The sequence below is a fragment of the Vigna umbellata genome, chromosome 6 (assembly GCF_029865625.1).
Source record: "Vigna umbellata cultivar VRB3 chromosome 6, Vumbellata_1.0, whole genome shotgun sequence".
Taxonomy (NCBI): Eukaryota; Viridiplantae; Streptophyta; class Magnoliopsida; order Fabales; family Fabaceae; genus Vigna; species Vigna umbellata.
In genome coordinates this window covers 29,192,406-29,215,587 of record NC_142170.1, presented here as the reverse complement: position 1 = coordinate 29,215,587, position 23,182 = coordinate 29,192,406, and the positions used below count along the sequence as shown (strand labels likewise).

Sequence of the window (23,182 nt, the reverse complement as noted above, 5' to 3'; positions counted from 1 at the left end):
AGCTAACACACCAAGAGTCTTATGAAAGAAGTTCACTCCTCCCTCTCTCTTAGGACTGAGTTTTCAAGTTCTATTTTTCACGACTCTCCTAGAGAGTTTTACGGACAAAGACTCATACCTTTTTCTGAGTCACTACACACACATATATTTATGTTTCCAAACAAGTATATATTAACATGTCATTATAATAACACTAAATAATATCTACTCCACATTTAGACTCATAAAATATTACATCACTTACAAATAAAAAATAAGAAAGAAAACATAAATGTAAGTTCATCCTACTTGCGGTTCACTCCTTCCTTCACCTCTTCAAAACTCAATCCTTAAGATTTTCTCCATTTTCATATGTCATCATTTCTACTAAAATTCGTTCATAAACATAGTCCTCTCATATTTATAAACTTAATATGAGAAATACTATTTATTATTATTATTATCTAATAATAATATCTAATTACATCTAACAATATCCCAATATATTATTTAATTTGTAACACTATAATAATATCCTAATATCTAATAATATCTAATTATATTTTTTAAAATTGAATAATTATTTACCAAATTTCGTGTTTTAAAAAATCTTTTAAAATAAAATAAATATTTAAATTATACTAATAAATAGTTTAATCTTTTACATAATTTTCTAATTATTAAAACTTTTAGGATCTCACAATATAAATATTTTTATATCACTTTTTTTTATGTAAATTCCTTTTTACTCATCCAAATAAAAATAAATTTTTATTTTCTTTTCTTTCATTTTTATCTTCTTAATAGTATATGTCTTTCATCCTGTTCTTCCCCTTATATATTTCTTCTTCTTTTTATTTCACTCCTAATATAAAAAAAGTACTAAGATGAAGCACATGCTAAATAGAAGAACATCTAATATTAAATGAAGATAATTCAATTTTAGGCAACACTTCACTTAAAAGGGAAGATAAAATGTGTTCTCTTATTGTTTTTACATATTTGAGTGTTAAATCTGTAATAAAGTGTACTCATAAGAAAATATTTAATAAAAAATATCGAAAATTAGGTTAAAATTATATATACCTCACATATGTATTTTGGAATTTTAGAGACATTTGTTTTATTTATTTTTTAATTGAGGAGAATTGACTTGACGCAAAGATGGACCCATGCTTTGTACTATGGAAAGACTTATCCTTCCTTAATTTTTCAATATTTTGTTATTATACTCTGTATAGAGTTTTCTTATACTTCCATCATGCTAATTCTTTTAATACTATTTTTCATGTAACCAAGATATATATATTTTGTTTTTATTACCCAGATTTTTTAAAATCCATTGGTGGCTCACACGCTAACACAAGTCTATTCGAAAAAGCTTTCCACTCAAATTTCTTTGCTGTTCTTAAACAATTTTGAAAGGAATAAACACTGAAAAGGAAACAACTATAGCAGTTTTCCTTGTAGTGTGTATGGTTTGGAAAAACTTAAATAACCTTAAAAAATATCTTACTCATTTTAAATATTTAAAAAAACATGAAAGATGAAGTTATTTTAAAAATTACATTCAAGAGAATTTCATGAATGGTTAAATATAAAATTATCAAAATGGGTTAAAATTTGAATCAATCTAGATTCAAATTGAGTTGAATTTAAAAAGTTACCAATTTTAATACGGTCAAAAATAGACTTATTCACTATAAATCTGGATTACTTGGATTAATTCACTAACCACACATAATTTCTTTTAGATTTTTTATATTTTATTTAGAATTATTATTTAATTTTTTAGATAAATAATTTATTTATTGTCTAAAATAAGAAAAGAAAAAAATTAAAATAAATTTGAACTTTTTGAATTTTGATTATGTATTAAAGAAAAGCTAGATTAAAGAAAAGAAGTTATAATGTTTTTTAACTAAGGAAATCAATAAGATAAGTCGAGTTGAACTTAAATTTTTTAAATTTATTAATAAATAAATCGAATTGAATTATTCATGCATAAAAATCGAATGACTTTTTTTTTACAACTCTATTTAAACATCATATATATATATATATATATATATATATATATATATATATATATATTTATATATATAACTCTTATTTAAAAAAATAAATAAATATACATTATTTCTTAAACCCATTAGTTAGATAAAAAAGTTCTTTTAAAATAATTATTCTTAGATTAATTTGGTTGGTGAGACATTAGGAAGTTCTTTATTGTTTTACTCATAAAAGTTGAAGAGATTAAGGAGTTTCTCTGTTTTTTTATCCATATGTCTGATTTAATTTGATAAAAACTAATCAATAGGAGTGAAACATGTAGGGACTTGATTGTGAGTTCCCTTCGAAAAGATGATAAGGTTTCCAGCTGTTTTTTTATATTTCTTCTATGACTTTTCTCTTTTTCTTAAAGTTTTCCAAAACCTTTTATTCTATCAAGGTGGCAATAGGAAGAATTTAAACCTTAAATCACTAAGTTAAAAGACATAAATTATCATTACTTAGGTTAACTAATGCCTGTTTAATATAAATATGAATTAAATTATTTGATTATGCTTCTCATGTTATTATTCTATTTTATATCATTAATGGTATGAAAGTACTTAAAAGTATATTAATCCGCATACATCAATATCGTTAAAATACTTCTGAAATTAATTTCTTACTACATAAATTAAAACTTGTTTAAAATTAAATTCTTAATACGGTCACAAATACAACGTTTAATAGAGTTATAAATTTGATTTTAATAAAATATAATATGATTACAAATTTAATACATCTAATATTTTTTTTTAAATTAGATGAAGATTCACTCTCTACATATGGATTATTTGAGGATGACTTTTCCTCTCTTGATGATAATTTGCCTCTTTAAGATAATTTGGAGTATAAGGTGGTTCAACCTCGAGAGGGATTTGTTTAAGGAGGATTACTCCCCATATCACCTTACATTGTTTCATGTATCATCACATTTTTTTTTAAATTTCAAAACTATCCATTGAGTTTTTTTTATTATTAATTTATTATATTTTTTAAAATTTATTATATAATTATATATAATCTAGTTTTATTTTATTTAATAAAATAATTATTATTAATTTAATTTATATATTATTATTTAATTATTTATTATTAATTTAATTTATATATTATTATTTAATTATTTATTATAAAAAAAGTTATGTTATTAAGTAACGGATGTGTCACATCGTAAGTTTTTTTTATTAATTTGTTATATTTTAAATTAATGTATAAATATTATTTAATTTTTTTAAAAATTTATTATGTAATTATATATAAATTAGTTTTACTTTATTTAGTAAAATAATTTTTATTAATTAAATTTATATATTATTATTTAATTAATTATTATAAAATTTTATGTTATTAAGTAAACAGATGTTCCACGGATGTGTCGTAAGTTTTTTTAGTTTATTTAATTTATTATATTTAAAATTAATATATAAATATTATTTAATTTTTTTAAAAATTTATTACATAATTATAAATAAATTAGTTTTATTTTATTTAATAAAATAATTTTTATTAATTTAATTTATATATTATTATTTAATTAATTATTATAATATTTTTATATTATTATTAGTTAAATAGATGTTGCACATCCGTTATTTATTTATTTTTATTTTAGTTTTTAGGTTACGGATGTGGTCACATCTGTTGACGGATATCAACATCTGTTGATATTGAAAGTGAAACAATTGTTGACATTTGTTAAAGGTGAAATTGGAAGCGCAAATTAGATATGGAGTGGTGTAAGGAGGATTTGGTGGTGGTGCAGGGAGCAACACTATTGTTTAAGACATTTTCGTTTTTTCTTAGCTTTCTTTTCTTTGGGTCTTATATGGGCCGCAGGGCTGCATTTTCCTATACTTCCTGCACCAAATCTATTTCTTAGCGCACCCACTTCATTTTCAAAATAACCATTTTACCTTCTGAAAAACAGCTTCCAGAATATATATTCTAGAATTCCAAATTAAATTTTCTTCCAGAACAACCTTTTCAAAATAAACTTCCCAAAATTCATATAATGTCTTCTTGAATGAATTTTTCAAAATACTCCGCATAAAATATGTTCCAAAAAAAATACTTTCCAAAATACAAAAATATATTTTGAAAAAAACTTTTCGAAGCAAGTTTTTTTCCCTACGCAGAATTCTCTCCCTTTTCTTTGCAACGGCGAGTGTTGTGTGCAATAATAAAGAAACATCTTCCGGAATTTTATTTTGCACGATATGTATATAAAGTTCAAGATGAGATGACCAATCGTAGGTATAAATGAGAATGATTGGTCAAAAAAATTCGATCAGGTGAACTCTAATCAAAAGGTTTAAAATTATAAATACAAGTACAAACTATGATTATTGAAACCTTTTACTACACAATTATTACAATATTAATTATTTAACTGATTAAACTTAAACTGACTTTAATATCGAAATATCTATAATAAGTAATTCGGATTGGTTGGATATCAACTCATCGAAAAAATAAAATTAAAACACGTGATAAGAAAATTGTTTTAAGTAAACGTTCGACTTTATAAACGAAATAGTTTGATGTCCACCGTGGAATTGAACAAAAATATTTGAAACCCACTTGGTAATCACTAGGAACATAACAAATAATAGTGCTAAAAGAAGGTGCTGCCAATTAGCTAAATTCGAGAGAAATGATAAGTAAGATGTATAATTTATCGTAAATAAGTATATACATTATGAAATTATAAAAAAAAATATCATAAAGAATTTGTTCCTCTAAAATCAGAATTCCAACCGTAAACAACATGCAAAATTTTTAAAGAAAAAAACATGATTGAAATTTAATCTTACACAAAAAGAAATTATACTTAAACGAGTCTAATTTAGAAAAAAAAATCTAATGGTCTAAGTCAATAAATTTAAAAGTGGTCTACCCTATTTTAAATAATTTGAAACCGTAACTTTACTTTCCTATCCCACCTACGGAACTCTCTTTCCCTTTCCCATTTTCGTTTCACCTTCCCACCCCGCACTTCCATTCATTTCTCTTCCCAGTTTTTTTTTGGTTTGAAAGCTTTCATTGCCGCCATGGTGTGAAGGAGCGTCGCTGCCGTGGTGTGGAGGAACATCGAGGAGCGTCAGAGCATCAACTAGTGTGAGGAAATATACATCAACGGAGGTGACATCCTTCAACAGATGTCCCCTAATGAAGGATGTTGACATCCGTTGAAGGTCACCTCCGTTTAAAGGTTACGTTTTTTATTTTAGAGTTTTATTTCAAGGTTTATTCGAATACGAGGAAGCACGACACACACTGCACCACTCCACGCACTGCACCATGAGAGTGACACTGCACCACGAGAGAGACTGCAACTTGTAGTATCTCACAACGACGAAAGAAAGAGAGGAAGAAATATAATGTTAAAATGAAATAAAAGTATTTTACTCATGTACGGGATTAGAATAGGTTATTAGTGAAATAGGTTGTGAATGGGTAAAATTAAAAAATAATAATCCTAAAAATAAAATTTTAGTGAGGTACAAAATAATAAAGAGGAGGTGAAGGAAGAAAGGTACGGTGGTGGTGGAGGGAGCAACACCGAAAAAATTATTGTAATCTCTTTTTACCTACAAATTGCAATTGCGATGCAATGATTACAGTACACATTAACTTTTTAAACCGTAGTTTACTCTCCTCACCCCATAGCAATCAAGCTCTGCCATGCAATTTCACAACTGATGACTGAATTTATGACTCGGGAGCTTCCAAACAAGTAAAGTTTTAAGAGAATTTGGTTCCAAGAATAATTCTGAACAACGCAATGGCCTAACCAATCATTGAGATATTAAAGTCAAATCCATATTATCTTGTTCACCAACTTGTGATTTTAATATTATCAAGCAACAAATCCCTATTTTATATGCTTTCTGTCAAACTCTACATTTTCAATCAACTTTAATAAAAAAGTGTGGAAAACAAACTCCAGAATTTACCTTTAGGTAATGTATTATTTCTCACAAACTTTTCTTCCATCTCGCATGGAATTATTCTTGTCAACATTCAGTAATTCGGAGATGATACAGAATAATACAACACAGGTAACACACAAAGCATTAACTGTTTTACACGCGGTTTCTGACAACGACAACATCAATCTTACAACACAGAGATTAAACAAGAAGTTGATATTCCACACGACAACCTTGAAATACTGGAAATGAAATTGTAAAGAGTGAAACATGTTCTCAGCAATTCCTGGTGTAATCAGCACAGTTTTTGTTAGCGCCACCACCGTTTTGGGAGGGCAAGCAGCTACGATAACCATTGCTCTGTGGACAATTTACAGCTTGGTTATTGGCATTACCTGTTTGGCCAGACGTAGATTGGCTGACATCATATAGCATCCTGGCCACATGTGAACCGAATAAGAACTCCGATTCCACGTCACTGCTGATGGAGTCGATCTCTTTCCATGGAGTTGCCATGCTCAGATGAAAGTGGACCACCATGATCACCAGCACAAGGTACAAACCCTTGTTCTTCATTTTCTGCTTCTCTCTTCTTCGAAATTTGGTTCATCTGTGCGAAGGTCCTTGGCGTTTTGTACCAGTTCTGTTACACTAAAATAATGGAGGAATCTTCAACAACTGGTTCACTGAGTTATAATTTATTCTCCCAAGTACTTAACTAGTAGCATTTTTCAAATATTATTTATTTTCATTTAGTATATTCAAATTATTGGATTTCACTTGAAAAAAAAAACACACATGACGCAAGATATAAGAGTGCATTTATGATGAACTCAAAGTAGTTCCACGGACTATTGAACAAAGAGTACATTTTTAAAGTAATTTGATTTGTTTATTTATTTATAAATTGAGAGAGAATGAGAAAAAAAAATCATCAAATTATATATACTGATATCCAAATTTGTAAGATTCAAATTTAAAAAAAAAAACACATCCTTTACAAAATAGTATTTTTTTTCTTTTAATTTGAAACTATTTATTGAGGAACATGGGAGTATAATTTACGCACTTCTAAAGTTTAAGTAATTTAAAAAATATGTAAACCAAAAGCAAAAGCTATTAATTTTAAAAGATGAAAAACAGAAACCAAAATGTAGAACTTTTTTTGGGAACTAAAAACAACATTAATCCTTTGTTTTAGTATTAAATAAAAATACATAAATAATAAATAAAATTGCTACAGTGCCTTGTAACGTTTGTCAGATACACTCCCATCATCATTGTACATGTAACTGATTGTAGCATAATTCACTTCAACTTGGTACTAGTTTATATTGTAGCATATATATATATATATATATATATATATATATATATATACATATATACATATATACATATATGTGTGTATATATATATATATATATATATATACACACATATATGTATATATGTATATATGTATATATATATATATATATATATATATATATGTATGTATTATGTCCTTTTTATTAGTCAGCATATCCATACAAAACTTGTTGATTTAATTAATTAAGTATAGTTGGACAATTAATTACTTAATTAAGTTGGTCACGGGTCTCTAGCATTAAATGAAAGTTGTGTTAGCAATAGCCAATACAGACCAGGTTTTACATTCATAATTAATGTCTTCCCTACCTTGTGTTGTTGCTCATCTATTTATTTGTATTTTATTTTAAGTTTAAATCTCTAACGTTTTGAATTCTATTTCTAAAAAAGTTTCAAGTCATAATTTTTTAAAAACGATTTATTTTCTTCATAATTGCTTTTTTAAAAATGTTCCAATTAGATTTCTTTTAAATTATTAACAATGTTAACAACATATCACATATCAATTTTGGTTTTTTAATTTTTTTTATTCTTTAACTTTTTTTTGTCAACATATTCTGTGACACATATTAATGTCATATGTTATTGTTTTAATTTTAATTTAATTTTGTATTTAAGTTTTTTTATTTAATTTATTCATAATTTTTCTTAAACTAGAAAGATAAAAATTAAAGTTTTTTTATTTAATTTATTCATAATTTTTCTTAAACTAGAACGATATAGAGACAAAATTTATTAATTATATAAATGTTATACTTTTTTTATTATTAAAATTAAAATTTTAAAATATTATATTATTATATATTATTAATCCTTGTTAATCATGACTTTAAGTACTAAATTTTAATATAAATATTAGAAAAATATTCATACAATAAGTAATAAATTTAGTCCAAATTAAAAGATATCTAAATTCATTATTTGTATAAATGGTATGAAATAATTTTTTCTTATAAAAATATAAAGTAATAATATATTAGTTTTGAATACTTACTTTTTTTTAAATATTTATAGTTAATTAGTTTTAATCTTATAAAAAACATGGATTAATAATATGTAATAATGTAATATATTAAAAATTCATTTTTAATAAAATATTAGTATAAATATACAATTAATAAATATTGTCTTAATTTGAAGAGATAAAATATTTTTCCATTTGAAAAAAAATTAAAACTAAATTTAATCAAAAAGACAAAGAAACTAAATTGAAATCAAAATAATGACATAAATATGTGACAGTACCTTATCACGTGACATCACATGTTACACGAGTGACCTGATACATGACAACATGTGTTTTTAAAAAAACTTAGTTGAAGGATATTTCAAAAATTAGGAAGCAATTAAAACTTCTTTCAAAAACTAGAGTACAATTGAAACCTTTTTAAAAATGAAAACATGCTACAAGCTTTACGAGACCTACATTAAGCAGATAAACTTCTTTTGGGAGTCTTACCAAGGTGACAGATTGTGCTCTATCAAGGAATTGCACTATCCTCCTCCTGAAAGCTTCCTTGATGTGTTAGTGTCTGACTCTTGCCATGATGCTTTTGTGAGGGAGATAAGTGTCACGTCTGCACTATTGGTTGAACGGTCCTCCGTCGAGGACAGTAATGTGGAGGAGGTTTCCCATTCCCAAATCAACAAGCTTTTGGTAACGCTTGGAGATTGGCTTGATGTTGGGTGCGCAAGGTTGCAAGCTCCTCATCATAGTGCTTGCATTATTAGTCGTTCTGTTGGATCAACGTCTATATTTTATTCTAAAGGCTTGTCATAGGGTTGGGCTCCATCTTGTATGACAATTGAGCATGACTTGAGGTGGTGACCATGATAGAGTGAGACTAGAGCAAAGTTTTATCAGGGTCCGACGATGGACGCCAAATGTTCTTATTGGGGACTTGGAGCAATCCTTTGGACATGTAACAAGATCTTGATGACTTTTGAGATCTTTGATGAACCTTGTTGAAGGCTGGAACACAAAGAAAGATCTACTTGTAAAAGACTATCTGACACTCAAGTCACTACGAGAGTTTGTATTTTTTGAGTAAAAGAGAGTATGAGAGAGTGTGTATTTCCATGATGAAATATGATGTGTATTTATAGGTTTTCGAACCCTAGGACTCATGTGATAAAACAAATAATATCAAAATTGATATTAAACAATATTAATAAAATAACAATCTATTACATATATGATAATTAGTAGAAAAATCACAAACATGTGACATTTTACCTAATATACTAAATATTTTGTAAATATATAATATTAAAAAATATCATAACGTAATCAAACTATTGAAATTGTTAATATGTAAATATTTATACCAACAAATATATTTTAGAATATTTTTCAACCATTTTAGTCACTAAAATTGAATGGATCTTGTTGAACTATTAATTAACATATTTATTAGATTGAATATATATATTCTCTTCAAAACATTTTTAAGATAAGAAACACTGTTTATTGTTTAATAATTGTGAAGATCGAAATGATGTGTAGATGAAAAATGCAAATAAAGTAAAATGATTCCATTTTCAAATTCCACTTTCTTCCCTCTAGATTTGTTTGAAAATAGAATGTAAAGAAATTTGGGTTCCAAATTCTATTAACGTTCAAAGGATTAGTTACATTTCGCTGGAATTTGTTGGCATAAAAATTAAAAATCTTTAGTTTCACACTTCAACTACAATCTCCAAGTCAATAGTCACCGTTCTTGTTAGTTTTTTCTATTTTTTTTGTGTTGTTTTTTCTCTTTGTGAGAAATTAATTTATCTATTCACTTTTAGTGGTGTTTCTGGAAAAGAATGCAATGAAGTAAAGAAATACATAAAAGGTTTAACTAAAGACAAAATCAGATTTAGAACTACCATAATTTTGAAAAATAGAAAGCAATATAAACTCTGGAATATTTTCTTCTAGAAGCTACTTTTAATTTTTAACTTTTTTTAGAAGCAACTCAATTGGAATGGAAGTATGTTAGTCCATCGTAGGTGAACAAGCTCAAAATCTTTACCAAAGAGCACATTGGCGGAATAACCCCTCAACTATATTTTTATTTTTGTATTTTCAAATATATATATATATATATATATATATATATATATATATATATATTAAAAGTATATTATAAATATTTTTTAAATTTTAATTAATTAATTAATATTATATTTACATAATAAATTACTTTATTTTAATTATTTATCTATATTTCGTAGTAATATAATAATCAAATTCAATATTTTAAATTAATTTTTATTTAAAAAATAGTTCGTGGATAAATTCGTCTCTTCTTGTCTTTGACTTGGTAAATTGATGAACCAAACACGACATACTAAAATGGACTAATGAGTTAAAAACTCTGCGTCAAAGTTCTGTACAAGAAACTCGTGCATTAATAATTTTAAACAAAATCTTATATGAAGAATAAGCAATAACCAATTAATTAATTTACAACATATCAATATTATGTTAGCATTTTTAAACAAAAGTCATCTAAAATAATTGTGTAGGTTAAAACCTTCAAAATAGAAGCAAGTTTTGTTTGCATTGATTATATATTATTGTGTAGTATTGTAACTTGATACTAAAAATATTCAAGTGGCTAAATTTTATCTTTTAATTATTATTTAAGTGATTCTATTAGTAATATCTATGTAATTTCAAAATATTCATTTTACGTGTGGGAGTGGTTTATCCAAACTAATATAAAATTTTATTTTCTAAAATATATAAAGAAAATTAAATAATTTAATTTCACAATATTTATGTAAAATAAAATTTATAATCACTTATATATTATAAATTATATAATTAAATATAATATTTTTTATATATTATACACTATGAAACTGAGTATAATATTGATACGACGAGTTAAAAAATAATAAATATGATTAAAATTGATTTTAAACGAGGTTTAATATTATTTTATTATATAAATTTAAACTTAATTTAATTTTATAAAATTAATTTATAAAATACATTTTATATTATTATATATATATATATGTGTGTAACATCCCGATTATATAATAACAATTATTACATAATAAAGACGTCAACATTCCAATAAAGAGAACAGTCGGAGTATGACGTGTAATTAAATGTGAAATTACAGTCATCCAGAAATAAAAGAAACGAAAATTTAAACTTAAACAGTTTATAGGTTCGAACACTACACATGTTCAGATAGGAAATTCCTAAGAAGACTATTCCACAATCTCGGTATTCCCCAGCTCTTGCTCCAAATGACTCTTCCCGACAGCATCTGCTCCCATCCAAGTGGATGATCATCGCCAAAGACATATAACCAAATTGGCACACAACACAAACAATGCAAGGGTGAGCTAGATATAAAAAGCATGTTATATCAATATCACAGTTAACTCATGGTATCATACATAGATTCATACAAAAGAACAGTTAAGGAATACTCATTAACCCACAGTTCACACCCTCATCTTTACACTCGCATAGTCTGCTGGCACTCCCCAACACTATGCAAGGTAAACACGCACGACTCATCTTTACACTCGCATAGTCTGTCGGCACTCCCCAACACTATGCAAGACAAATACACCCGACTCATATTTACACTCGCATAGTCTGCTGGCACTCCCCAACACTAGGCAAGATAAATACACACGACTCATATTTACACTCGCATAGTCTGCTGGCACTCCCCAACACTATGCAAGATAAATACACACGATTCATCTTTACACTCACATAGTCTGCTGGCACTTCCCAACACTATGCAAAGTAAACACACACGATTCCTCTTTACACTCGCATAGTCTGCTGGCACTCCCCAACACTATGCAAAGTAACCACGCACGATTCCTCTTCACACTCGCATAGTCTGCTGGCACTCCCCAACACTATGCAAAGTAAACACACATGATTCCTCTTTACACTCGCATAGTCTGCTGGCACTCCCCAACACTATGCAAAGTAAACACACATAATTCAATTCTAGAGAAAATCAACTTTGAACCCAATACTATTCATCCAAACACTATTCATCCGAATACTATTCATCCGAACACTATTCATTCAAACACTATTCATCCAAACACTATTCATTCAAACACTATTCATCCAAACACTATTCATCCGAACACTATTCATTCAAACACTATTCATCCGAACACTATTCATCCGAACACTATTTTGTGGAACGAACGTTACCGGACGAGCGCCCTTTTTAAACACTAGGCCGAACACTATTTGGCCGAACGTCACCACAATTCTTTTGGACGGACGTCATCTAAACCATTTGGACGAACGCTATCTGAACGAACGCTAACACCCTTTGGACGAACATCATCTAAACCATTTGGACGAACGCTATCTGAACGAACGCTAACACCCTTTGGACGAACGTCATAAGTCGCTTATAAGACCGAACGTTCAGAGATTTCGAACTTAAGATTTATCCAATTAGGACCGAACGCTCAAGATTCCAAACTTATAATATCTTATAAAGGCCGAACGCTTAAACCACTTGAACACAATTACCGAACGCTACTTTGCTAATTGGACGAACACTATAAGATTCAACAGGCCGAACGCTAAAATCGATTCAACACTATTGGGACGAACGTCATTTCCGAATACTAGGAATAACATTACATGGACGAACGTCATTTAAACAATTGGACGAACGCTCACTGCCGAACAGTCTGGACGAACGCTCACTGCTGAGCAGTCTGGACGAACGCTCGTAATCTAAACGAACGCTGACGAACGCGGAAGCGCACAGTGGGACGAACGCTCGCTCACAACATCAGGCCACTTGCGCCGGGCGCCTGGCGCGACAGAGGCGCCGGGCGTGAATTCTGCAGAATGCAGAATTCTGCAGATTGAGGCCAGAACCTCGTTTTACCATTTTCAACCCTTTTTATCAACTTTTAACACCCTTAATTCTTGTTTTATACTTGATTGAACATACCTAATTGATTATAACCGTTCCTTATTCAATTCTTAAGGGATTCATACTCCAATTTAACCATAAAACACCAATTTTCATAACTTTGATACTCAAAATCCAATTCCACTACTTTGCACCTATTTTGATCAATTTAGTGACTCAAACAAGTCATAATCTAGTGGGTGAAACTGTTCCAAATGTTCAATAACACTCTAGACCCCAAATACTCAAAATCACTACCTCACTTCCTCTCCAAATAACTAAAAAGCTATAAAATCCTAATTTCCTTCAATTCCAAAACATACAAGATTACATACATGAATCAATATATCATTTTCAGTCCAACCATACACAAAATCTCAAATTTCCAGCATCTACATCATGCAACAACTACCATCACACAGAAAATCCCCCCTTACCTCTTGAAGACTTCCTTGAATCTTGAAATGCAGTGTGCGGATCTCCTTCCAATTCCGAAAGCTCTCTATTTCTCCTCTCCCAGATCTTGCAGTAAGCTTTTCACTCCTCCAATTACAGCACCAACACTCTTCTTGAATCAATCTCTGCACTGTGTTCCTCCTCTGCCGTTCCAGTCCTCCACTACAGTGCCAGCTCTCCTTTTCTTCTTCTAGATTTTTCAGCAACTCTCCCACTCTGCCCAACTCCCAAAAATTCCCCTGAATTCACGAAACCCTCCCTTTAAGAGGAAGAAAATGTGCACTCCACTGCTGAACGAACCTCAGTCGTTCCCTTCCACTTCTTAGTGTTGTGCCCATTATGAAAGTGAGGATGGTGGTCTCATGGTGGTTGGAGCACTTCAAAGTGGGAAGACCCACCATCCACCAGCTGCACCACTCTGCAGACAGGGAGCCCCTCCACTTTCTCCAAGTGCAGCCGCCCACTTCCACTTCCAGGAACGTGCCTCCCTTCCCCCACCACTTCTTCTTTTATAAAATTAAAAAGGACACTCGGTCCTTACAATATGTGTGTGTTTTTTATTATAATAAATTGGTATTATTTTTAATTAAGAAAATATTTTTTTAATATTTTTTTGACAACTTTTTTAATACAACATGATTAATCTATTTTAAATATACGGATCAATAAAATAATGACACGTGTATAATAAAAAAATTGTTAAAATATCATCTCATTTTAATTAACCTATAACCATCGTTCCTTTATTTACATTTAAATGTATTCAACAAATTTGAAACATACGGTCTCAAAATTTGTAGTATGGTTACAAAGTTGCCTTTAATGTTGCCGAAAGAAAGAAAGAATTCGTGAATTCGTAATCACGCGTATGCACAATTCCCTCTTCAATCAGAACATCTCTAACTTGCAATACTTTGATCCACAGCGACAAAAACATTTGCAGTCACGGCCTCATTTGCTTCAATCACAACCCGATTATGAGACGCATTTCTGAGAGCATGATTTGGGAAGGTGCTGCCATTAACGATCAAAGTATACACAACATGCTTGATAAGGTTAGGAAAAAGCAAAAGTTTGCTAAAATCAGCAGTCCATGAGGTTCCATTCCCTTGCATAGTCATCTTTGCAACTGTGGCCTTTAAGTTCATACCCTTCACAACATTCCTAGCCACAAAAACTTGATCAATTTGATTAAAGGGACCGTTTGATTGGTCCAACTTGACCACATCAACCCCATGATTTAAGCCAGAGAACATGTTATCAACAATGTTCAGACCATTCACAATCCCTTTTACTGATTTTAACACAATGTTAGCATCACCAAGGAAGAAACTGCTAGAGATATGAAGTTGAACGGGGTCTTCTGCAACAATATTGGTGTAATCCATGTAAGAATTCACTATCCTAGTTTGTGTCAAACCAGGAAGTTTCAAATAAATTCCAGTGCCTCCAAAACCAGAGGCCTTGTTATAGCAATGCACTCCAGAAATGGTGTTGGCTTGACCAGTGACCATTATTCCTATGGCAGCAGAGAAAATCACAACATCTGTTATTGCATTGTCATTTCCCTGAAGGCTTATTCCAGTGCCTGAGAAGTTCCTTTCATGTTTGTCCCCTCCAGCAGTGATGTGCTGGCCAAGGAAGCAGTTTCTGATGAAGGTTTCATGACCACCTTGGACTAAGATTCCAGTGTTGGTGAAATGTGCTATGTAACAATTGTCTATGTTGATTCTCAGTGAGTTTTTCACTGAAATGCCCCCTCCTCTGAAGTTGGAATCCAGCAAGAGATCCTTTAGAGTTATGTACTCGTAATTGTAGGAATTTCTTTCTCCTGTGGTGGACAAGTCTATGAGATATCCATCTGCTGGAAAATTATTTGAGGCCCTTATAGTTCCCCCATGTATCTGTTATAACATTCAATGATAAAATTTTATCAAACTAAGACCAAAACTTCAGTTATGCCTTGATTTGCTGCAGCACTGTGTCTAAGAATTGGTGAAATATGAAAAGTCTAAGAAAAGAACAAAATAAAATATTGACTGAAAAGAAGAAGAGGTTGATAAAGGACTATATTCCTTTTGAATATTAAATGGATAGCCATTCCTAAAACCATTTTTCTATTTCAAGTTTGGCCAAAGCCAAGCTTCCAAAAGTTGCTATTTTTTTATGTTCTAGTTTAATGTGCCAATAGACCATTTGATATTATTAAGGAATTAAAGATCAAATATCATTACTAATACGTCTTTTAATATGATAACCTTTTAGTTTGTAATTTAAATCTTTAAAAAGTGAATTTTAAGTCCAACTCACAAAATTAGGATAAGTTATATATATATATATATATATATATATTAGTATAAATATACAATTAGTAAATATTGTCTTAATTTGAAGAGATAAAATATTTTTTCATTTGAAAAAAAATTAAAACTAAATTTAATCAAAAAGACAAAGAAACTAAATTGAAATCAAAATAATGACACAAATATGTGACAGTATCTTATCACGTGACATCACATGTTACACGAGTGACCTGACACATGACAACATGTGTTTTTAAAAAAACTTAGTTGAGGGATATTTCAAAAATTAGAAAGCAATTAAAACTTTTTTCAAAAACTAGAGTAATTGAAACCTTTTTAAAAATGAAAACATGCTACAAGCTTTACGAGACCTACATTAAGCAGATCAACTGCAGCTCTTTTGGGAGTCTTACCAAGGTGACAGATTGTGCTCTATCAAGGAATTGCACTATCCTCCTCCTGAAAGCTTCCTTGATGTGTCAGTGTCTGACTCTTGTCATGATGCTTTTGTGAGGGAGATAAGTGTACGTCTGCACTATTGGTTGAACGGTCATCCGTCGAGGACAGTGATGTGGAGGAGGTTTCCCATTCCCAAATCGACGAGCTTCTGGTAACGCTTGGAGATTGGCTTGATGTTGGGTGCGCAAGGTTGCAAGCTCCTCATCATAGTGCTTGCATTATTGGTCGTTCTGTTGGATCAACGTCTATATTTTATTCTAAAGGCTTGTCATAGGGTTGGGCTCCATCTTGTATGACAATTGAGCATGACTTGAGGTGGTGAACCATGATAGAGTGAGACTAGAGAAAAGTTTTATCAGGGTCTGATGATGGACGCCAAATGTTCTTATTGGGGACTTGGAGCAATCCTTTGGACATGTAACAAGATCTTGATGACTTTTGAGATCTTTGATGAACCTTGTTGAAAGCTGGAACACAAAGAAAGATCTACTTGTAAAATCTATCTGACACTCAAGTCAGTACGAGAATTTGTATTTTTTGAGTAAAAAAGAATATGAGAGAGTGTGTATTTCCATGATGAAATATGATGTGTATTTATAAATTTTCGGACCCTAAAACTCATCTCATAAAAACAAATAGTATCAAGATTGATATTAAACAATATTAATAAAATAACAATCTATTACATATATGATAAATAGTAGAAAAATCACAATCATGTGACACTTTACCTAATATACTAAATATTTTGTAAATATATAATATTAAAAAATATCATAACGTAATCAAACTACTGAAATTGTTAATATGTAAATATTTACACCAACAAATATATTTTAAATATCTTTCAACCATTTTAGTCACTAAAATTAAATGGATCTTGTTGAAATATTAATTAACATATTTATTAGATTGATATATTTCCTTCAAAACATTTTTAAGATAAGAAACACTGTTTATTGTTTAATTGTGAAGATCGAAATGATGTGTAAGTTACAGTGCAAAGATGAAAAATGCAAATAAATTAAAATGATTCCATTTTCAAATTCCACTTTCTTCCCTCTAGATTTGTTTGAAAATGGAATGTAAAGAAATTTGGGTTCGAAATTCTATTAACGTTCAAAGGATTAGTTACATTTCGCTGTTTGAAGTAGAATTTGTTGGCATAAAAATTAAAAATCTTTAGTTTCACACCTCAACTACAATCTCAAGTCAATAGTCACCGTTCTTGTTAGTTTTTTCTATTTTTTTTTGTGTTGTTTTTTCTCTTTGTGAGAAATTAATTTATCTATTCACTTTTAGTGGTGTTTCTGGAAAAGAATGCAATGAAGTAAAGAAATACATAAAAGGTTTAACTAAAGACAAAATCAGATTTAGAACTACCATAATTTTGAAAAATAGAACGCAATATAAACTCTGGAATATTTTCTTCTAGAAGCTATTTTTAATTTTTAACTTTTTTTAGAAGCAACTCAATTGGAATGGAAGTATGTTAGTCCATCGTAGGTGAACAAGCTCAAAATCTTTACCAAAGAGCACATTGGCGGAATAACCCCTCAACTATATTTTTATTTTTGTATTTTCAAATATATATATATATATATATATATATATATATATATATATATATATATATATTAAAAGTATATTATAAATATTTTTAAATTTTAATTAATTAACTAATATTATATTTACATAATAAATTACTTTATTTTAATTATTTATCTATATTTCGTAGTAATATAATAATCAAATTCAATATTTTAAATTAATTTTTATTAAAAAATAGTTAGTGGATAAATTCGTCTCTTCTTGTCTTTGACTTGGTAAATTGATGAACCAAACACGACATACTAAAATGGACTAATGAGTTAAAAACTCTGCGTCAAAGTTTGCTGTACAAGAAACTCGTGCATTAATAATTTTAAACAAAATCTTATATGAAGAATAAGCAATAACTGATTAATTAATTTACAACATATCAATATAATGTTAGCATTTTTAAACAAAAGTCATCTAAATAATTGTGTAGGTTAAAACCTTCAAAATAGAAGCAAGTTTTGTTTGCATTGATTATATATTATTATATGTAGTATTGTAACTTGATACTAAAAATAATCAAGTGGTTAAATTTGATCTTTTAATTATTATTTAAGTGATTCTATTAGTAATATCTATGTAATTTCAAAATATTCATTTTACGTGTGGGAGTGGTTTATCCAAAACTAATATAAAATTTTATTTTCTAAAATATATAAAGAAAATTAAATAATTTAATTTCATAATATTTATGTAAAATAAAATTTATAATCACTTATATATTATAAATTATATAATTAAATATAATATTTTTTATATATTATACACTATGAAACTGAGTATAATTTGATACGACGAGTTAACAAATAATAAATATGATTAAAATTGATTTTAAACGAGGTTTAATATTATTTTATTATATAAATTTAAATTTAATTTAATTTATAAAATTTTATAAAATTAATCTATAAAATAAATTTTATATTATTATATATATATATATATATATATATATATATGTTTTATTATAATAAATTGGTGTTATTTTTAATTAGGAAAATATTTTTTTAATAATTTATTTTGATAACTTTTTAATACAATCGTGAGTAATCTATTTTAAATATAGAGATCAATAAAATAGTGACACGTGTATATAGTAAAAAAGTTGATAAAATATCATGCTCATTTTAATTAACCTATAATCTCCAACCATCATTCCTTTATTTACATTTCAATGTATTCAACAAATTTGAAACATACGGTCTCAAAGTTTGTAGCATGGTTACAAAGTTGCTTTAATGTTGCCGAAAGAAAGAAAGAACTCGTGAATTCGTAATCACGCTTATGCACAGTTCCCTCTTCAATCAGAACATCTCTAACTTGCAATACTTTGATCCACAGCGACAAAAACATTTGCAGTCACGGCCTCATTTGCTTCAATCACAACCCGATTATGAGACGAATTTCTGAGAGCATGATTTGGGAAGGTGCTTCCATTAACGATCAAAGTATACACAACATGCTTGATAAGGTTAGGAAAAAGCAAAAGTTTGCTAAAATCAGCAGTCCATGAGGTTCCATTCCCTTGCATAGTCATCTTTGCAACTGTGGCCTTTAAGTTCATACCCTTCACAACATTCCTAGCCACAAAAACTTGATCAATTTGATTAAAGGGACCGTTTGATTGGTCCAACTTGACCACATCAACCCCATGATTTAAGCCAGAGAACATGTTATCAACAATGTTCAGACCATTCACTATCCCTTTTACTGATTTTAACACAATGTTAGCATCACCAAGGAAGAAACTGCTAGAGATATGAAGTTGAACGGGGTCTTCTGCAACAATATTGGTGTAATCCATGTAAGAATTCACTATCCTAGTTTGTGTCAAACCAGGAAGTTTCAAATAAATTCCAGTGCCTCCAAAACCAGAGGCCTTGTTATAGCAATGCACTCCAGAAATGGTGTTGGCTTGACCAGTGACCATTATTCCTATGGCAGCAGAGAAAATCACAACATCTGTTATTGCATTGTCATTTCCCTGAAGGCTTATTCCAGTGCCTGAGAAGTTCCTTTCATGTTTGTCCCCTCCAGCAGTGATGTGCTGGCCAAGGAAGCAGTTTCTGATGAAGGTTTCATGACCACCTTGGACTAAGATTCCAGTGTTGGTGAAATGTGCTATGTAACAATTGTCTATGTTGATTCTCAGTGAGTTTTTCACTGAAATGCCCCCTCCTCTGAAGTTGGAATCCAGCAAGAGATCCTTTAGAGTTATGTACTCGTAATTGTAGGAATTTCTTTCTCCTGTGGTGGACAAGTCTATGAGATATCCATCTGGTGGAAAATTATTTGAGGCCCTTATAGTTCCCCCATGTATCTGTTATAACATTCAATGATCAAATTTTATCAAACTAAGACCAAAACTTCAGTTATGCCTTGATTTGCTGCAGCACTGTGTCTAAGAATTGGTGAAATATGAAAAGTCTAAGAAAAGAACAAAATAAAATATTGACTGAAAAGAAGAAGAGGTTGATAAAGGACTATATTCCTTTTGAATATTAAATGGATAGCCATTCCTAAAACCATTTTTCTATTTCAAGTTTGGCCAAAGCCAAGCTTCCGAAAGTTGGTATTTTTTTATGTTCTAGATTAATGTGCCAATAGACCATTTGATATTATTAAGGAATTAAAGATCAAGATCAATACTAATACAACTTTTAATATGATAACTTTTTAGTTTGTAATTTAAATCTTTAAAAAATAAATTTTAAGTCTAACTCACAAAATCACAATAGTTTGTATCGATATATGACTAGATATTAATCGACGGTTCAATAGGTAGAAGAATTGATCGATCAAATAACAAGTTTTGTTATAATAGATTCTATCTTACGAGTAAATTTGGCAAAATTAAAACCATTTCAACTTATATGTAAGACCATTTACCGTTGAACGTTTCATGAAAATTATGCTTTTCTTACCATGAAGTTTCCAATCCCTGGCTGTGGCAATTGCAGTGGTTTGCTAATGAGGTACTTTCCACCCTCAAGATGAACCTGAGCACCTCCAAGATCTTTGATGTCCTGCATTAAGAACCCTTCATTTGGGCCTTTGGCTGCATCTTCTATGGCTGCAAGAAGAGCTTCAGTGCTGTCTGAATTTCCTGTCGGATCTGCACCATAAGATGTAACAAGGTACACATGTGGTTTCTTGAGATCCTTCATCAACCGAAAAAGAAGTCCATCAAACATTTGATATTTTCCCACAGAAAATGCATGACCAAGTTCATGAGTACCTTCATCAAGGGGTTTCAAATTTCGACACTTTCTTAGAAAGGAAACAAAAGGGTATCTATTGATGACTGAATTACCTGTGGTGGAAGAGGAGAAGGAGTAGGAGAGTATGAAGGTGGTGTTGAAGTAATGGAGTCACGCCTAGTTATAGAGGCCTTGAATGCCTTAAGTCCAAGGAGTGCTTCTTCATGAGTGACACCAGAAAGAGTCCTTAGAGACATGTTCTCCACATAAGCATGAGCCACAAAGAAACAAGTTATCTCTAGAAAAATGAACAACATGGGAGACATGGTTGCCATTGTGGTTTCTAGTGGTGTGTTTGTTTTATAGAAAATGAGGTTGGGGAGAAGCAGTTATACGAGAAGGGATTGGTTGAGAGTGGATATAAATAAGGGGGATAAGTATGACATCATATGAAATCTTTGGTGTTAGTTTTAAGGCTTCTCTTTTAAAGTTTTCTTGTAAAATTTTCGTTTTGTTTCATGTGTCAAAAAAAGTAAGCAGATAATTAATCTGGGAGTTTTGCTAGTTTGACATAGAAAAGTGCTTTTTTAGGTGCGTTAGGTATCATGAAGTCACCAACTTCATGACATGTCTCAATGAGCCTTGGTTGAGTGAGTTGTTGACAAAGTGTGATAAGGTTTTTATGATAGAAAGAAACAAGCACTTTCACTGAACAAGAATTATATGATGACATTAATTTATTTGATGAAAAAGTTAGTGCTATAGAGCATGATATATCTTGGAGATGAAGATACATCTTGGAGAAGTTAGCATTATTTAGTAGTATGGTTGATTTTGTAATAATTCATAAGAAATTGTCTGAGATCTAAGTTCATTAATGTATTATCCTTTAAGATATTATAAAATATTTTAAAAACATTTACTGGTAATATAATGATTCATTATCAGATTCTAAATAACACTAAATTACAATACATAAACGGAAACAAATGTCATGGTATAAATTGAATTTGTAAGAATATGTTTTGATTATTCCCATCTTTTCCTAACATGATATCAAATTGAATAAATGAATAAAAATGGTTGGTGAAAATAATTCATGTTTATATTTTTGATAAATATATTTCAAAAAAAATATTTTTTTTTGAATAATTAAGTAAAACCATTTAAAAATTGTACTTTTGTGCAAGAAAATTATTTATAAAAGAAGTAATATTTTTTTAGAATTCTATCAGAAAATTAATAAAAATAATATTTCTGTCAAATAAATCAAATTGTATAGCATCGTTTTTTATGAAGTAATTCTCATATATAGAATTGATTTTGACCGAAAGAAAAGTTTTCAAATCTGATTTCGTTTAAACTAGAATTAAATTTAAGAATCCAAAAGTCGAATAGAACATGAATACCTTGTTTGTTTAATGTGTAATTCTTTTGTTGTTTAATGCACAGGCTTGATTCTGGATGAAAACAAAAGACAGTATAGAATTGCAAATCAGTCAAAGATGCCATGTTTGATGTTGAAAATGGCCCAACAGGAAATTTCTGTCGTTTGTTTCTCTATGGCAAATTGTTTTTCTAAACATGTGTTTAACACGTAAATTTAATTAGGCCTACCTAAGGTCATTTAGAGCATATAAAATAAAATGAATGTAAAATTCATTTTATTTGTGAAATTGATTTAGATTTAAAATTCATTTCTTAACGTGATATTAGAATTATCTATTAGAATCTATTTTAACGAATTTTTTTTAGTCTATTGTATTATTTTTTATTGGGATATTTATTATTTGTTGAATATATTGTTCTACCCAGTATTTGAAGAAGATAATTCACACTTTCTATTAATGGTAAACTTTTAGATATTGATTTTAAATCTAAAATATAATTTACAATTTCAAATATAT

At 29.3% G+C, this 23,182-nt stretch overlaps 3 protein-coding genes across 3 annotated transcripts; all 3 read right to left on the bottom strand.

The window, feature by feature from the left end:
- Positions 1–6,096: 6,096 nt before the first annotated feature.
- On the bottom strand, positions 6,097–6,595 carry LOC148197176 (uncharacterized). Its single transcript, XM_088093426.1, has one exon. The coding sequence runs from the start codon at positions 6,540–6,542 to the stop codon at positions 6,243–6,245; it is 300 nt and encodes a 99-aa protein (XP_087949552.1). The 5' UTR covers positions 6,543–6,595; the 3' UTR covers positions 6,097–6,242.
- Positions 6,596–11,390: 4,795 nt separating this feature from the next.
- On the bottom strand, positions 11,391–16,681 carry LOC148197175 (polygalacturonase QRT3-like). The gene is made up of 3 exons (XM_088093619.1): positions 16,583–16,681; positions 13,696–15,618; positions 11,391–11,611 (listed from the first exon to the last, which is right to left on the bottom strand). Exons 1-2 carry the CDS (start codon positions 16,679–16,681, stop codon positions 14,614–14,616), a joined length of 1,104 nt encoding a protein of 367 aa, XP_087949745.1. The 3' UTR covers positions 11,391–11,611; positions 13,696–14,613.
- A 2,488-nt stretch (positions 16,682–19,169) lies between these two features.
- Positions 19,170–21,655, bottom strand: LOC148197174 (polygalacturonase QRT3-like). Its single transcript, XM_088093126.1, has 3 exons — positions 21,389–21,655; positions 21,000–21,236; positions 19,170–20,395 (listed from the first exon to the last, which is right to left on the bottom strand). The coding sequence occupies exons 1-3, from the start codon at positions 21,608–21,610 to the stop codon at positions 19,391–19,393; spliced, it is 1,464 nt and encodes a 487-aa protein (XP_087949252.1). The 5' UTR covers positions 21,611–21,655; the 3' UTR covers positions 19,170–19,390.
- Positions 21,656–23,182: the final 1,527 nt, after the last annotated feature.

What these genes read in the sequence shown, in the direction of transcription:
- LOC148197176 (XM_088093426.1), bottom strand. Translation starts at nt 6,542, where the DNA reads ATGAAGAACAAGGGTTTGTACCTTGTGCTGGTGATCATGGTGGTCCAC.
- LOC148197175 (XM_088093619.1), bottom strand. Translation starts at nt 16,681, where the DNA reads ATGAGGAGCTTGCAACCTTGCGCACCCAACATCAAGCCAATCTCCAAG. An exon ending in GAAACCTCCTCCACATCACT is followed by an intron (nt 15,619 to 16,582) that starts GTCCTCGACGGA and finishes ATGTTATAACAG; the next exon opens with ATACATGGGGGAACTATAAG.
- LOC148197174 (XM_088093126.1), bottom strand. Translation starts at nt 21,610, where the DNA reads ATGGCAACCATGTCTCCCATGTTGTTCATTTTTCTAGAGATAACTTGT. An exon ending in CTTCTCCTCTTCCACCACAG is followed by an intron (nt 21,237 to 21,388) that starts GTAATTCAGTCA and finishes CGGTTGATGAAG; the next exon opens with GATCTCAAGAAACCACATGT. An exon ending in CAGGGATTGGAAACTTCATG is followed by an intron (nt 20,396 to 20,999) that starts GTAAGAAAAGCA and finishes ATGTTATAACAG; the next exon opens with ATACATGGGGGAACTATAAG.